Source organism: Scyliorhinus canicula, chromosome 8 (genome assembly GCF_902713615.1).
Source record: "Scyliorhinus canicula chromosome 8, sScyCan1.1, whole genome shotgun sequence".
Classification (NCBI taxonomy): domain Eukaryota; kingdom Metazoa; phylum Chordata; class Chondrichthyes; order Carcharhiniformes; family Scyliorhinidae; genus Scyliorhinus; species Scyliorhinus canicula.
In genome coordinates this window covers 77,919,887-77,937,302 of record NC_052153.1, presented here as the reverse complement: position 1 = coordinate 77,937,302, position 17,416 = coordinate 77,919,887, and the positions used below count along the sequence as shown (strand labels likewise).

The window sequence follows — 17,416 nt, the reverse complement described above, 5'->3', positions numbered from 1 at the left end:
TTCTGAATGTCCTCTTATCGCATCATTTATAATAGATTCAGGGAGGCATGGTGGCGCAGTAGTTAGCACTGCTGACTCGCGGCACCGAGGACCCGGGTTCGATCCCAACCTTGGGTCACTGACCGTGTGGAGTTTGTAAATTCTTCCCGTGTCTATGTGGGTCTCACCCCCACAACCCATAGATGTACAGGGTAGGTGGATTGGCCACGCTAAATTGCCCCTTAATTGAAAAATAAATTGATTTTTAAAAATAGATTTGAGCATTTTCCCTTATTCGGCTAACTGGTCTGTATTTCCCTGTTTTTTCCATCCTCCATTTTTAAATAGCAGGGTTACATTTATTATCCTCCAGTCTGCCAGGACTGTTCCAGAATCTACAGAATTTTGGAAGATAACAACCAAAGCATCTACTATTTCTATGGCCACCTCCTTTAGCACCCTAGGATGTAGATTATTGGGCCCTGGGGATTTATTGACTTTAAGTCCCATTAATTTCTCAAATATTATTTTTCTTACAATACTAATTTCCTTCAATTCCTCCTGCTCACTAGATCCTTGATTCCTTAGCATTTCTGGGAAGTTATTTGTGTCTTCCTCCGGCATTTCCAGTAAAATAGTACTATGTAAAAACTGGATTTGCCTGTAAATTAAATTCACGCATGATTACTGTCACATGCTCCAGCCCCACCATTGCTTGCGAACAGCATTTGACATGGGGAGCAAAGGCAACAGCTTCAGTCTTCCCATTATTTAGTTGAGGAAATGTAAGCCCATCCTGTACTGAGTGTCAGAACGCATCTATAGTGATCTGTGTATGTAGTAATACATGATCAGACTATGTTAAGCTAGTACAGGCAACTGAATACTAGATAGCCACACTATGAGGACCTGAATAAAGGTTTTCACGCTCTTTCCTCGAGGAGCGTGTGTCTGGATTGCTGAGAGTAGAGCTAGAGAGAAGAAGTTAATAGATATCAATATTTAGCATTATCTTATTTAATAGTTTAATCTACAGCTTTTTGTTTGTTTACTAGTTTAGTATTAAGTAAAAAGAACTCACAAGATTATTTTATATTACTCATTAAATTACTTTATCATCACTGGAAGATTACGTCCAAATTTCAACAACTCGGCTAGACAAAAAGAGTAATATATATATAACAATATCGTAATATAACACAGTCTGTTAGATTAGAGGTAATTTAGAGGTCAATAGAGGTAATGCTGAGAGGGGCAGCATGGTGGTGCAGTGGTTACCACTTCTGCCTGACGGCACCGAGGTCCCAGGTTCGATCCTGGCTCTGGGTCACTGTCCATATGGAGTTTGCACATCCTCCCTGTGTTTCGCCCCCACAACCCAAAGATGTGCAGGATAGGTGGATTGGCCACGCTAAATTTCCGCTTAATTGGAAAATATTAATTCCGTACTCTCAAATGGCGCTGAGATAAAGTTGTGTTATTAGCATTCACGTGGAAACTAATGTGTGTTTTTGGATAATGTTGCCCAGAGGCAGATTGTAGATGAGATGTGGGAGTGGGGGGCTGGTCGTAATGGTGCAGGAGCCAGAAGAGAAACCATTGCATGTTATTAGATAAAAAAGAATAGAACCAGATAAATGCAGCTTGATCCAGCTGGATGACAGTGGAAAGCTGTTGGATGATGATTGTGCGGACCACGTGAAAGGCTGCAAACAGGTTGAGAAGGATGAGGGCAGTTTACATTTTTCAGACACATAGGATGTCATTTGTGACTCTGACAAGAGCTGTTTTGCTATGATGGCATGGGTATAAATCTGATCGGAGAGATTCAAGCAGAGTTTACAAGGGCAGTGGCATCAATGTTGATTCTTGGTGGAGAGGGGACAGTACGTGAGAAGAAATAACCATTAACATTAACCAACATTGGAGACAAGAGATTAGGTTGTCAGCTGTTCAATGGGAAAAAAGTCAAAGGAATAGGAAGTGGATCCCTTCGACAGATTGAGCTCAGAGAGGGCAAGGGAGAGATAGGAGAGAAACTAGAGAAAGATGGGAATTTAGGACAAGGGGTGAACCTGAAAGGAAATTTAGCCCAAGAGACAAGGGAAAGGGTGAAAAGTAGTAGAGCTGGTGGCTGATCGGATGGTGTTAATCTTATTGGAGATGGGGCAGCACAGTGGCGCAGTGGGTTAAGCCTGATGCCTCACGGCGCCGAGGTCTCAGATTCGATCCCGGCTCTGGGTCACTGTCCGTGTGGAGTTTGCACATTCTCCCTGTGTTTGCGTGGGTTTCTCCCCCACAACCCAAAGATGTGCAGGATAGATGAATTGGCCATGCTAAAATTGCCCCTTAATTGGAAAAAATTAATTGGGTACTCTAAATTTATTTTTTAAAAATAAAATCTTGTTGGAGATGAGAAGGAGATGAGAAGGAGTCGGGGAGAGTGGCTTAAGAAGACAACTTTTCATAGAGAACAGCAGCTGGACATTACCTTTGTGTTCCAGGATGATCTTTAAATAGAGAGCATGACACAAGGATGCCTTACGGTCCAGCTAGATGTCACATGAACGACTAAATCAGTTGTCCACCATATCTGTTAAAATCTGCATGCCTTGGAACTAGAGGGCAAACTGCTGGACAGTCAGGATTTTGAAAATGCAATGTTAAGTGAACTGAAGAGATTTTTTTTGAGGGGCAGAAACTTAATGAAGTAGGGTTGGTAAGGGTAAAGAGGATGTGTGGGCAAGCAATACAAGATCATAGATGGTCTTTTCTGTGATTGACGCAATGGGAGTGGTGAGGCCATGTAAAGGGCTGGCTCTCAATATGGGCTGGGGAGAGAGATTAGGATGGCTATGAGGCCAAGGAAGAGGGCATGATGAATTTAGATGGAAATTGAAGAGAATGAGAAGTCTTTCAGTGCAGAAGCTGATGGAGGAAAGCTGATAATGTCTGCAAAGGTCTGTTATGGTATTTGGCTGCGCAATAAAGAACAAGAGGATGAGAGACGTGAAACATTCTCAAAAAGAGGACAGACTGCAGGAACGGGGTAGACTATGAAAGTCTTCCTTTATATTCAGTTTCACCACATTTCTGTTCTATTAAGTTGCTCAGCAAGCTTTTTATTTTACATGCTCCACTTATCTATCATACACTCTGGGTGTCATAAGTTTATTTCTCTAATTATATTTTATCTCTCACTATCACTTCTGTAATTTAACTGTCTACTGTCCACCTAATCATTTTAAGTTTTTCTTTATTTCCCGCCTGCCTTTCCCTTGCTCTACCTGTTGAGATTTATTGAGATTTACTGGTATTTCCAATTTATTTTGCCAATGTGGTTCTTCTTCAGAAATTCAGTCTCCTGAGCCGCAGTCCATTCAGCCACTGTTTCTAGCTCTTCATCACCTTCAGCTTCACCTCCATTTATCTGCCTGACAACTGATTCTGCACATTTCCTGGTTCTTCATTTCCACGGAAATACCTTCAGCAGTGCAACCACCAAAAAACTCTATCCTGCTTCTAAACACGCTTTCCTTCTGCATATGCCTCTGAACCTAGACAGCAACTTGTCGATGCTCTAAGCTGACAATGTCACTATGTCAACTTTATCTCGGCATGGTACCTCTGACTAACTTTCAACTCCCATCAATTGCCTCCTCTCTATTATGTTTATTAACAGGGCATATTTATTCTAATATTGCCGTACCAATGGAATTTGGTTTTCCCCATGTCCATTCACATGGACATCATGGTTGTCACTCTGGATCCAAGTCAATGATTTGAGCGGCACGGTGGTACAGTGGTTAGCATTGCTGCCTCACATGACCAGGGACGTGGGTTCAATTCTGGCCTTGGGAGACTGTCTGTGTGGAGTTGCCATTTTCTCCCCGTGTCTTCATGGGTTCCCTCCAGTTTCCTCCCACAGTCCATAGATGTGCAGGTTAGTTGGGGTTGCGGGGATAGGGTGCGGAGTGGCCTTAGGTTGGGTGCTTTTTTAGAGGGTTGGTACAGACTTGATGGATCGAATGGCCTCCTTCGGCACTGTAGGGATTCAGAGATTCTATGATGACTTCTATTTGTCTCCAAAGCAATTTCATTCCTTTGTCATCCTTTTCTTCCTTCTTTCTTTCCATTTCTCCCTACTCAGGCACTACAACCCCCTACACCATCCCTCTGCAAATCCCTACCCCAAGCCTTAATTAGTCCTGGACTTTCCTGTTCCTTGCTGCAATCCCAGAGTTGGCAGCCTGCTTGATAAGCCTATTGATTTCCTCTGTGTCTCACTTGCTATCTTCCATAAGGCCCACAAGGAACTCATCTCTATCTCATAAAGAGCAGCAACCCAATTTATCACATCTTATTTTCACTGGCCTTCCCATCCAGCTCACCAACTGGGTGTTAATCTTGCCAACCCCCTAGTCCCACCCATCTCTCCGGCTTGAGTTTACAGACACGGCCAGCAGACCTGATATCAATACCCCTCTCTGTATCTCTTTCCAAAAGATCCGTGCCATCCATGAGCTTATTGTGGATGATTGCACCAATATTATGGCCTTGTTGGAAACTTTGCTGATGGTGATGACATCTTCCTACATACTAAAGCTTTGCCTCTGGCTACACCTTCCATCGCTTGCCCCGCACTTACCACCATAGTGGCAATATCAAAAAAAATCACACTTCTGACTTTCTCTCTTTCCAAACAATATCAACTTCCATCTCAATTCATCAAGCCCTCTTCTCCTTCAAGTTCACTGTCCTTCTATCCACCGTACTACGTCATTGACCTTTATTCATGATCACCCTTCTGACTTGAGGCAATTACAAAAGGAAAATACTGTAGATCCAAAATAAAATCCAAAAACGCTGGAAATACTCAGCCTGACTGACAGCACCTGCTGAGAGATAAACGGTTAATAGACAGAACTTTATCAGTCACACGGAGGTGGCTTTGGTGGTGGATAGGAACAGGGTAAGGGGAAGTTGACCCTTTTAAACATGGTATACTTGGTCAGCCATCTGATGCCACTTCCTACTGATATTGCCAAAGATAGATGAGTAATGGAGGCGGCTACCCGCCCAGCAGCAGCAGGTAGTCAATCAGTGCCAATTAGCTGGCCATATGGGATTGGGAATGCCACCAGGGGCTTGTGGGTGGCACACAGATCCCAAGGTGTGTTGCCAACAATGGGCTTGTGGCAGCAACATTCCTGTGGCAGGCCAAGGTGCCAGCAAAGCCTCTTTTATTTTTACAAGCATCTCCTCCCAACCCCTCCCCTCCCAACCCAGAACCACTTCTGTCACAGGGCACGGATATCTTCAGAAGGCAGCTCCATCTGGAGGTATGCTCGCCTTTCGCTGCCTGCTGTGGCAGCCCCCACCTTTCCTAGTCCAACCAGCAGGGCAGTGCTGCAGGTTGTCTCATTGGCCCAAATAGATGCATATCCTGCCTGTCATCCCTAATTGGACAGCACTTCCGGAGGCGGTCTCTTAATTGGAAAAATGAGGAAATGTTTCCTTTTACCAAGAACCTTAAATCTGTATTCTCTGGCTATCAACCTTTCTGAAACTGGAGGCAGTTTCCCCTTATTTACTCTCATCAAAATCCTGTATGATTTTGAATAGAACAATCTCTGGTCTCAAAATGTAACTGAAGTATTTCTTTCAATCCAGTGAAATCATCTTTGCACCTTGACATCTTTTTTCAAATGGGGTGCCCAGAATTGTGGATGGACCAGTATTTTATAGCTGTTTAGGATAACTAAACCACCAAACATCTCATCGATCCCAACCACTCCAGCACCAGCCTACAGACCACACATTGGACTTACTCGTCATTTCAGAATGCATCAAATCGGAGTGGCAGCAACTCATCCTCAATCCCGCGGGACTGCCCATGAGGGAGGAGTTGAGCCAGTACCCAGCTCTTACGGCTTGTAACCACACTGCATTGTCTGAGCCTTTTTGGACTTCCCCTGCAACCCCCGCCTCAACATTATTTAGAAACATTGCTGGTTGTGGTGATTACAGCTTGGGACCATGTCAAAAATAAGCCAATAAACTGTCGAGCACGGGGACAAACTAGGAGGGGGGGACATTGGTTTGAGAGGTGACAGGGGGAGAGAGATAGTCAAATTGGAGGAAGAAGCAAACTGGGGAAGGCAGAATTCAGGCAGCCTGTGATGTTATGTATTATGTAGTCAGGCAGCTTGGGTGAGGGATGAGTATGACCTCCCTGAAGTTCAATGGTGAGGTTTCTTTTTAGTTAATATTTTTATAACTTGATGTGTATTGCGGAACTGTTCAAACGTTTTCACTGGAAGATACTTATATCATTTAGGTACTTATTAAATCAGAAAATAATAAAGATGTACAACCTCCAAACATCGCAAAGCACTTAACAGCCGAGTTTTCTTTGCAGTGTGTTTGCAAAGTGGATCCCAAATTCACGGGGTGGGGGAATAACTTTGAACAGACCCAAATAGAGAAATCTCTGCCATTAAGCGATGGCAACATTTGAGGAGAATAGAGCCAGGTGTCTTCGGGACAAGAGAGCGGGGCACAAAGCCACTGCCCCCACAGGTCCATGATTTGCAATGCGTTAACGAATGGAGGACACACCAGACAATATCAACCCCCACTGAAAAACCAGGCTAGCTTTTTCGAGAATCCAACACCAATTTGCACACAATAACTTTCCATAAAAAACAATGTTATAACGATCAGATCACCCACTTGGAGGTGTTTATGGGACAAATATGGTCCTGGACATGGAGGAGAACATCATGTTCTTCTTCGAATAGTGTCATGAGATCTTTTGCGATTCATGCCTTGTGGCAGGTAGATATCCTGCCAGCCCCCATTTCCACCAGAATTTGGTCTGCATTCAGAATGATTGGGCACAACTCAAATACGCCACAGATTCCGATCCTTTTTTCCTTTCAAGTTCGGGAAGTTCCTTCCCTCCGCTTCCCTATCACCAGCCCCTTCCCCATGGAATGCAAACGAAATAAAAACTTATGCAAGATGTTAAAAGTCGATCATATCAATCACCTTGCGTTTCAGAACATCCACCTACAAAAAAAACGGAGAATGCTCTAATACCACGAATATGTGTGCAAGTAAATTCACGCCAGGTTGAAAATTCGAAACTTTGTACATGTCCCTTATTTGCTGAACATTGGCACATCCGTACTAGCCATAGCTGGGAATAATGCGAAACAATGCTACCTGCCCATTCGCCCAAGGAATTGAAGAAGGAATCCGGTACTCCAAGCCACTTGGTATGTACAAAATACTTCAGGCATTTCACTACTTTTAGAGAAAAAAAGAACATAGCAAATATGCCAAACAAAACGAATGCATCCTCCAAGAGCTTTTCCATTGCTGCTTACTGCCAAACTCAAACAGTACCCAGCGATGAGACTGCCTCGGGCTGGGCAACTGCCTGTCAATCACATGCCGTTGCCACAGGAACCGCATAAAAGACCACCAATCAAAATTGAGTCCTGCTTCCCCAGTCTGGCGTTCCTTCCAAAGGTGACGTGTTATTCAGGGCTCGATTTGAATGAGATGGCTGTTCCACTGGTCGTATTTTGTTGTGGTGAAATCACCTTTAAGCTCTGAATACACTTTCGTCGCCATTCGTGAACAGGTAAAATCCCCCGTCCCAGGCCTCCAACAGGACGGAGCCAACATTCCTCAGGACATGTGCCCAGCAGCTGTGGCAAGACAGTGGTTCGCCAGTACTAGCTCCATCAGAGTTTGCAAGGCCAATGGGAGGGACAACTGTTTGGGAACAGTGCTGTGAACAGAAACTCCAGTATGTGCTGATGGGATGCATAGATTGTGCATAAGTTGCGTATTCGGACCTCAGGTGAAGCAATTTCAAAGAGTGGAATGAGGGCATGGGTAGAAAATTGGGTTAACATTTTGGTGACCGAGTGTAAGAATTAACAGTAGTTTCTCATGGTGGCCAAAAGTCCAGAATAGAGTTCCAGATGGTTTCTACCCCGGGGCCACTTCTGTTCATACAGTATCTCCCTCTATGGGGATATTTATGAGATGGTGGAATTCAGTGTCAGCAAATGTGAGGTGGTACAATTTGGTAAAAATCAAAGTGATGATTTTGCTTTGAATGGAGGAAGTTTGGATGATATAAAAGCAGAGATTCGGGAGATGAGATTCACATGATAATAAAAGCAGCACTTCAAGGCACCCAAGCCATGACAAACATGAATTAAATATTGGGTTTAGTGGCAACAAATAAAGAACAAGTGAGTTGAGCTGAAGGGTAAGGTCCATTTGGTGAGGTCATTGAAATCAGTAGTACCCTTACCAACTGAGAGTTAACAGCTCCTGTACGTCTCATTCATCCGCAAAGTCTGTGGGCTGGATTTTCCGTTTCAGCGGCTAAGTGTCGGCTCGAACGGAGAATCCGCAGCACGTTTGCATGGAACAAAATCGGCGCTCCTGGAATGCGCACGGCGAACAACCTGCAGCGGTTACATCATACAACATGGCACAGACCCGATCTGCCATCCGCAACCCCACAGGCCAGCCCTTGTTGGATTGGATTGGATTTGTTTATTGTCACGTGTACCGAGGTACAGTGAAAAGTATTTTTCTGCAAGCAGCTCAACAGATCATTCAGTACATGGGAAGAAAAGGGAATTAAACAGAATTCAAGAAAATACATGAGAATACATAATAGGGCAACACAATATATACAATGTACTACATAAGCATTGGCATCAGATGAAGCAGACATGGGTGTAGTGTTAATGAGGTCAGTCCATAAGAGGGTCATTTAGGAGTCTGGTGACAGTGGGGAAGAAGCTGTTTTTGAGTCTGTTCGTGCGTGTTCTCAGACTTCTGAATCTCCTGCCCGATGGAAGAAGTTGGAAAAGTGAGTAAGCCGGGTGGGAGGGATCCTTCATTATGCTGCCTGTTTTCCTCCGGCAGCGGGAGGTGTAGATGGAATCAATGGATGGGAGGCAGGTTCGTGTGATGGACTGGGCGGTATTCACGACTCTCTGAAGTTCCTTGCGGTCCTGGGCCGAGCAGTTGCCATACCAGGCTGTGATGCAGCCCGATAGGATGCTCTCTATAGTGCATCTGTAAAAGTTGGTAAGGGTTAATGTGGACATGCCAAATTTCCTTCGTTTCCTGAGGAAGTATAGGCGCTGTTGTGCTTTCTTGGTGATAGCGTCGACGTGAGTGGACCAGGATAGATTTTTGGAGATGTGCACCCCTAGGAATTTGAAACTGCTCACCATCTCTACCTCGGCTCCGTTGATGCTGACAGGGGTTTGTACAGCACTTTGCTTCCTGAAGTTGATGACCAGTTCTTTAGTTTTGCTGGCATTAAGGGAGAGATTGTTGTCGCTGCACCACTCCACTAGGTTCTCTATCTCCCTCCTGTATTCGGACTCGTCGTTATTCGAGATCCGGCCCACTATGGTCGTACCGTCAGCAAACTTGTAGATGGAGTTGGAACCAAGTTTTGCCATGCAGTCGTGTGTGTACAGGGAGTAGAGTAGGGGGCTAAGTACGCAGCCTTGCGGGGCACCGGTATTGAGGACTATTTTGGAGGAGGTGTTGGTGTTCATTCTTACTGACTGTGGTCTGTTGGTCAGAAAGTCAAGGATCCAGTTGCAGAGTGGAGAGCCAAGTCCTAGGTTTTGGAGCTTTGATATGAGCTTGGCTGGGATTATGGTGTTGAAGGCGGAGCTGTAGTCAATAAATAGGAGTCTGATAGAACATAGAACAGTACAGCACAGAACAGGCCCTTCGGCCCTCAATGTTGTGCCGAGCCATGATCACGCCACTTAAACCCACGTAACCCCGTAACCCAACAATCCCCCCATTAACCTTACACTACGGGCAATTTAGCATGGCCAATCCACCTAACCCGCACATCTTTGGACTGTGGGAGGAAACCGGAGCACCCGGAGGAAACCCACGCACACACGGGGAGGACGTGCAGACTCCACACAGACAGTGACCCAGCCGGGAATCGAACCTGGGACCCTGGAGCTGTGAAGCATTGATGCTAACCACCATGCTACCGTGAGATGTAGGAGTCCTTGTTTTCGAGATGCTCTAGGGATGAGTGTAGGGCCAGGGAAATGGCGTCTGATGTGGACCGGTTGCGACGGTATACGAATTGAAGTGGGTCAAGGCGTTCCGGGAATATGGAGGTGATGCGCTTCATGATCAGCCTCTCGAAGCACTTCATTACAACTGACGTCAGGGCCACCGGGCGGTAGTCATTGAGGCACGTTGCCTGGTTCTTCTTTGGTACCGGTATGTTGGTGGTCTTCTTGAAGCAGGTGGGGACCTCGGAGTGGAGTAGGGATAGGTTAAAGATGTCTGTGAAAACCTCTGCCAGCTGGTCCGCGCAGGCTCTGAGTGCACGACCAGGGATCCCGTCCGGGCCCATCGCCTTCCGTGGGTTCACTTTCAGGAAGGCCGATCTGACTTCGGAAACTGTGATGGTGGGTATGGGTGAATTATGGGTTGCTGGGGCACTCGATAGCGGATTGTTGGTTACCTGCTCAAACCGAGCATAGAATGCATTAAGTTCATCGGGGAGGGGTGCACTGCTGCCAGAGATACTGCTCGGCTTCGCTTTGAAGCCCGTTATGTTGTTTAGTCCTTGCCACAACCGCCGAGAGTCTGTCTGTGACTCTAGCTTAGTTTGATATTCTCTCTTGGCATCTCGGATGGCTTTGCGGAGGTCGTACCTGAATTTCTTGTATAGGACAGGGTCGTCTGCCTTGAACGCCTCAGATCTGTCCTTCAGTAGGGAGTCAATCTCGCGGTTGAGCCATGGTTTCCGGTTGGGGAACGTACGTACTGCTTTCTTTGGCACGCAGTCGCCCACACATTTGCTGATGAAGTCTGTGACGGTGGTGACATACTCATTTAAGTTAGTCGCTGAGTTCTTAAATATGGACCAGTCCACTGTCTCCAAGCAGTCACGTAAGAGCTCTTCTGTCTCCTCGGACCAGCACTGCACAACCTTCTTAGCTGGATTCTCCCGCTTGAGTTTCTGCTTGTAAGCCGGGAGAAGGAGCACAGTCTTATGGTCTGATTTCCCAAAGTGCGGTCGGGGGATGGAACGATAGGTGCCCTTGATTTTTGAGTAGCAGTGGTCAAGAGTGTTGTTGCCCCTGGTGGTACAGGAGATGTGCTGGTGGAATTTTGGCAGTACACTCTTGAGGTTGGCTTTGTTGAAGTCTCCGGCCACAATGAACAAGGCCTCCGGGTGTTCTGTTTCAAAGTTGTTTATGACTGTGTACAGTTCATCCAGCGCCTTCCTCACTTCTGCCTGGGGTGGGATGTAGACCGCTGTGATAATGGCTGAAGTGAACTCACGTGGAAGATAGTATGGGCGGCACTTTACGGTCAAGTATTCCAGGTCTAGGGAGCAGTAGGTCGCCAGGGTCACCACATCCAAGCCCCAGGAAGAGTTGATGAGGAGGCTAACCCCTCCACCCTTCGCTTTGCCTGAAGATGCCGTGCGGTCCACCCGGTGAATAGAGAAGCCTTCAGGTTGTATGACACAGTCCGGTGAGGCGGGGGTGAGCCATGTCTCTGTGAAACAGAGCACACAGCAGTCTCTTACTTCCCTCTGAGAGGTAAGTCTGGCGTTAAGTTCATCCAGCTTGTTTTCAATCGCTTGAACGTTTGCCAGGAGTATGCTGGGGAGAGGGGTCTTGAAACCGCATTCCTTCAGTCTAACCTGCAGACCGCTGCGTTTCCCTCGCTTTCTCGGTCAGCGGCTGCTGCTGGATGATCCTGGGATCCGATGGGAGACGTCCGCCCTTGTGGAAGGTAGGTGGTTGCATCTGGCGGGGTCCAGGGCGCTGGCGGGGTCCAGGGCGCCAGCGAGGTCCAGGGCGCTAGCGAGGTCCAGGGCGCTGTTTACATTTCCGGGGTCACGCCTGGCAGGGCCCCGGGCACTGGTTGAGGTAGAGGGGTTGCCGGGGGGGTAAATTTTCGATCCGGATGGGTCCCGACGTTCTGCGGGCGCGGTGTGGTGAGATAACCACTGTATGTGTACTGCAGTAGGGGGATGTATGCCTGTACCTGTAATACAGGTTCCTCCGGTAAGCCCCTGCCGGCTAGCTCCGCCCACAGGGAGCTTATGTATAAATGTATGAGAGCTGCTCAGACCATTAGTCTACAGTTGCAGATGGAGGGACAACATCGTACAACAATAAAGCCTCTATTGAACCAGTCTCTCGGCTTTGAGTATAATTGTTAGCGCTACACGCGGGAATACCTTGCAGCGTGTTTGGGTCCTCGCGCGCGGTCTCCGTTGTTTTTGGGGTCCTGGGTCGTGGGCAGGGGCTTCCTGGGGCAGATTGGGCTAGGTCCCATGGTCTGTTCCCTCCCTGGGCGCTCCTGGGGTCGGATCTTGAAGTCTGCACGGTGGGGCCTCCATGTGGATTTTTCTTTCTTCCATCACCAGGTAGGTCGGGTTGCTGGGCGGGCCTCTCCGGGTCGGGTCGCTGGGCAGGTCTCTCGGGGTCGCGTTGAGCCGTGTCTTGCCGTCGGGGGTCAGGTCGGGAGCTCCGGGGACAAGGCCGGGCGATCCGGGGGCTGGCGTCGGTTGTTAGGCCGGGTTTGGAGCAAGCTCCGTGGCCCGGGTCGGCTCCAAATCGAGGTGGGGGCTTCACTTCCGGTTTGGGCCCGATCTTCTTCCAGGTCACGGAGGTCACGTCGGGTCGGACCTGACCACCCCCCACCAGTCTCCCCAGTCTTCATGGAAGCCCTCACCACCCCCCCCCCCCACCCCCCCACCCCCACCCCGCCACCACCGGCCATTGGCATGGATCCCAACCAAGTGTGGCGGCGCTGGACAGAGCCCACAGCCACCACACCGGGTTCCCTACTGCTGAGACAACACGTGTCCAGCGCCATCGGGAACCCAGCCCATCGGGGGCGGAGAATCGCGGGGGTGCCAGCCAATGACGCACCAATGCTGTTGCAGCAGCCCCCGACATGCTGATGCCATTTCCGAGGGGGTGGAGCATGACTGACCAACGTCAAACGGGCACCGGCCCTGATTTGGGCATCAGAGTCGATGCTCCGCCTGATTGCCGATTACGATATCGCTGTTGGGCAACGGAGAATCCCGCCCTGTGTCTCTGATCCCCAATAGCCATTGGAGGCTTGAAGTACTACTATTTAACATGAACATGACTGAAAGAAGGGAATCTAGACTTGAAAGAGCATGCCCACAACAACTATCATCAGCCTACCCAGCGCATACTGACATTGCTAGTCGAACCTCCATGGGCAGCTAGCCTAAGAAAATACTTCAACTAACTTGAATTGAGGCTCCGGTAAACCCTGATAATGGGGAGTTGGAGCTGGTTATGAGGGAGGGGCTTCTTTGACTCCTGTAGGGCCAGTACAGCACTCCTACACCTTATGGCTCCACAGAAACATTTTTTGCTGTAGAATTATCTTACCCAGCCTTGGTTGGCAGCCACCAGGATAAAAATGATAATAATAATACTGAAGATTCCTGAGCAAGGCAAGTCTTAAAATCCTGCTTCACATGTCTGAGACAAACCTTTAACAGAGTTCATCAATAGGTCATTAATGAGTAAATTCAAGGAGCCTAACACAAGTCATAGAACTCCTATTACAAAATCTACTGCAAGCTCCACTAAAAGAACTAACATAAGCAAAGTGCAATAATCATAGAAACATAGGAACATTCAACGAGGAGTAGGCCAGTCAACCGCTCAAGCATGTTATAGAACATAGAACATAGAACACTACAGCGCAGTACGGGCCCTTCGGCCCTCGATGTTGCGCCGACCTGTGAAACCATCTGAAGCCTATCTGACCTACACTATTCCATTTTCATCCATATGTCTATCAATGTTCTGCCATTGAATCAGATCATAGCTGATCTGTATCCTAACTCCATCTTCCGGCCTTGGCTCCATAATGCTTAATACCCCTCGCCAGCAAAATCTAGTTTAGAATTAAAATTATAAATCGAGGTAGACTTAAATGGCTTTTGTTTGATGGAGGCCCACTCGTCCACCACCATTGCATGAAGAAGTGAATGGCTTGGCACTGATTTTACTGTTTGATCCCTTCTCCTGGACTTCCCCATTGCTGGATAAAGTTTCTATCTATTGTCAATGTCTTTCAAAAGCATAAAAACATCAGCCAAATTACCTGTTAATCTTCTATATTCCAGGGAATACAAGCCTGTTTTTAGTCATTTATCTTCATAATCTAACTCATGGAGCCTTGGTGACATCAAATGAATCTCTTCCAGGACCAATATATTCCTTCTTAAGATGCAGTTCCCATTACTGTCCACAGTATTGCAGAAATGGTCTTCATGTGACTTCTTCCTTTTTATAGTCCTCTAGTTATAAAGTGTAAATTCTATTAGTCTTTTTGAATATTATTGTCCCTTATTACTACACTTTTGTTATGTGTACACAGACCACTAAATCTCTTTGGACTGCCACTGTGTTTTATTTTTTCACATCTACCTGAGTTGGACTCCGCTTACCACTACTTTGCCCACTCACAATCTGTTAATGTCTCTTTGTAATTTATTTTGCTCCCTTTAACACCAGATACTATGCCACCAACCTTTGTTTCATCAGCAAACTTGATATTTGCTCCCCGATTGTCTTATCTAAATCATTAGTAAATATAGTTATCTGTTGTGGTTCCAGCACAGATCCTTGTGGACTGCCATTAGTCCTATCTTCCCAATTTGACTATATGCCTTCTGCTGCCTAACCAATCTCTCTAACTGGATCAAATTGCCTTCATTAACTTAACATAAACTGGAAAATAACAGTGTAAAAATGTATTTCAGTGAGTTGGAAAGGTGATCTGGCCCACGTCGAGAAGTAAACCAAATAGAATCCTTAGCTTCATTGTGCATTCGCAACATAGAATGCAAACGTAAGGAAGTTAGGTTAAACGTTTAGAAAACACATGTTCTTCCCCAGGTGAGGTATTGTGGCCAATTCTGGGCATCATACTTTAGGAAGGACATCAAGACCTTAGATAGGGTGCAGAGGTGAATTGGATTAATTCTTGAGGATGGGAAATTTTCGGGGGGGGTGGGATTAATTGGAGACTTCTTTCATAGGTACGATAGGCAAAGTGTCCTCATTTTGTGCTTTGCCATTCTTTGATTCTATGATTAAACTGAGAAATAAACAATGAGATTCAGTGATAAAAACAACTCTTTATCTATTGTTAATTTCCAAAGAAATCCCATTTTATTCGACTACCAATATTAGAAAAATTCAATTCTTCTGGTGTCAATCACCCTCGCAAAGTAATTTTGGTAGCTGAGGACCTCTAAATCAATGTAACACTGAAGTCAAGGTCATGTCACTCCAGGTCTTTTCTCACACTAGATGACCAGAAGGACTTTTCCTCCTCTGGTGCCATCCAGTGCCTTGTATTGCTTGACCTTTCCTCCAAGAAAATGTGAAGTGTGCGAGCGAGAAGTTTGGAGAATGTAACTGTCATGGTGGAAATTCAAGCAGTGCGTGTGAGAAGTGAATAATGAGGAAGTGAGGGCTGTGATGGTATTAAAAACTCAGTCGGATCTATTCCACAGTTCATTATTATTTTTTTATCTTTGTTATGGCTAAACATGAGCTGCCTCAACTACATTAGCTTCTGGTTATCTCAATGGGCTGTCTAGTTTGCCCAAGGATGTTTCCTCCCTTTCCACCAGATGTGATGTGTTAGGCAGGCTGGGTCAACGTGGACTGCACTTGATGCAGTGTAGCGAGAGACAGACCTCCAACACTTGATAAGATGCAACACAATTTTATTTAACGTCTTAACTACTATACATTTTCAACTGTGGGTTGACACTATGCTGACTTGACTGGAGACCTAGTGCTAGCCTGACCAGACTTACTAGCTACCGCATGGTGTTTGCACTGGCTATGCGCATGAACTCTGACTGTCTCAGTGGCTGGGTCCAGAGAGAGTGGGAAACCTGGTGCCCTCTGGCATTATAGTGGTCGTGTCCTGTCTGGTGATTGGCTGCTCTGTTCTGTGTGCTTACTGGTCACCCTGTGTGTCAATCACTGCCTGTCTGCACTCCATTATATACGTAGATGTATATTATGACATCTTCCCCCCCTTTCTTTTAGATAATAAATATTAAGGTGCGTATGCGTGGGGATGTGTTTATGTGCGTGACTACATAATACAGAATGTGCTAAAATGAACTTATATACATAGGAAGGTGTCGCTAGTGCAGATATAGGGCAGATGAAACGGTAAAACGATATTTACAGAGGTCAAAACGATGAGGTAACAAGATGTACAAAAGTTCAGTCTATAAATTTAGTCTTTGTGGTGGGTGACGAATTCTTGTTGATCGCCGCAAGGGTGGGGCCGCCTGCACTTGGATAGGTGGGAGCGCCGCCAATGCGGTGGTCGCAGGGGCCGGCAGGATTGCTGGTAGATCGGTGGCCTCGTGGTAGGGCACGTCCGGAGGAAGCATTGTGGGGCATTTCGGCTGGTGGCGGGTGTGGAACTCTACGCAGTGCCCGTCTGTTGCGCCGTAGCGAGGAGCCATCAGCCATGCGGACGAGGAACGATCTCGGGGCCACTTGCTTGACCACCACAGCTGTGACTGACCAGCCACCGTCAGGCAACTGTACACGAACACGATCAGTTGCGACCAGCTCGGGTAGATCCGTGGCATGAGCATCATATTTTGATTTCTGTTGGTCCCGAGACAGCTGCATTTTTTGTACGATCATGAGGTGGTCAAGGTCTGGAACATGGATGGCTGGAACCGTGGTCCTCAGAGTGCGATTCATGAGCATCTGCGCTGGTGACAACCCAGTAGACAGCGGAGTTGCCCTGTATGCCAGCAGTGCCATGTTGAAGTCGGAGCCTGAGTCTGCAGCCTTGTATAGTAACCTCTTAACAATATGGACCCCTTTTTCGGCCTTCCCATTTGACTGCGAGTAGTGGGGGCTGGAGGTTACATGACGGAAGTTGTATAACTGTGCAAAATCAGACCATACCTGGCTGTAAAAACAGGGACCGTTGTCACTCATCACCGTGAGCGGTATCTCATGCCTGGGGCGAACGTTTCTTTGCAGGCTTTGATCATTGCCTTTGATGTGAGGTCGGACAGTTTCACCACTTCTGGGTAACTGGAGAAGTAGTCGACCAGGAGAACATAGTCACGCCCCTTGGCGTGTGATGAGCCATCAATCGAACGCGAGACGAGTTGCTGTACAAAGGTTAGGCTTTAATCAGCTAGAAGTTAGCCCTGCGGTCGACTACAGTAAATGGACGACCGTCGGGCGTTCTGACTATTTATACCTCGGTATAGAGGCGCGGTTAACTCAGCCTCTTGACCAATCAGAGAGCCGTCACATGACTGGTCTCA

At 46.9% G+C, this 17,416-nt stretch overlaps 1 protein-coding gene across 3 annotated transcripts in view; it reads right to left on the bottom strand.

Moving 5' to 3' along the window:
• hsd17b3 (hydroxysteroid (17-beta) dehydrogenase 3) overlaps window positions 1-7,392 on the bottom strand; it is a 97,048-nt gene extending 89,656 nt beyond the window's left edge. For all 3 annotated transcript variants that reach the window (XM_038804787.1, XM_038804790.1, XM_038804789.1), the window contains exon 1: window positions 7,210-7,392. In XM_038804787.1, coding sequence (XP_038660715.1) covers window positions 7,210-7,363 — 154 coding nt within the window. In that variant the 5' untranslated portion in view covers window positions 7,364-7,392. The remainder of the gene's footprint in view (window positions 1-7,209) is intronic.
• Between the last annotated feature and the right edge of the window lie 10,024 nt (window positions 7,393-17,416).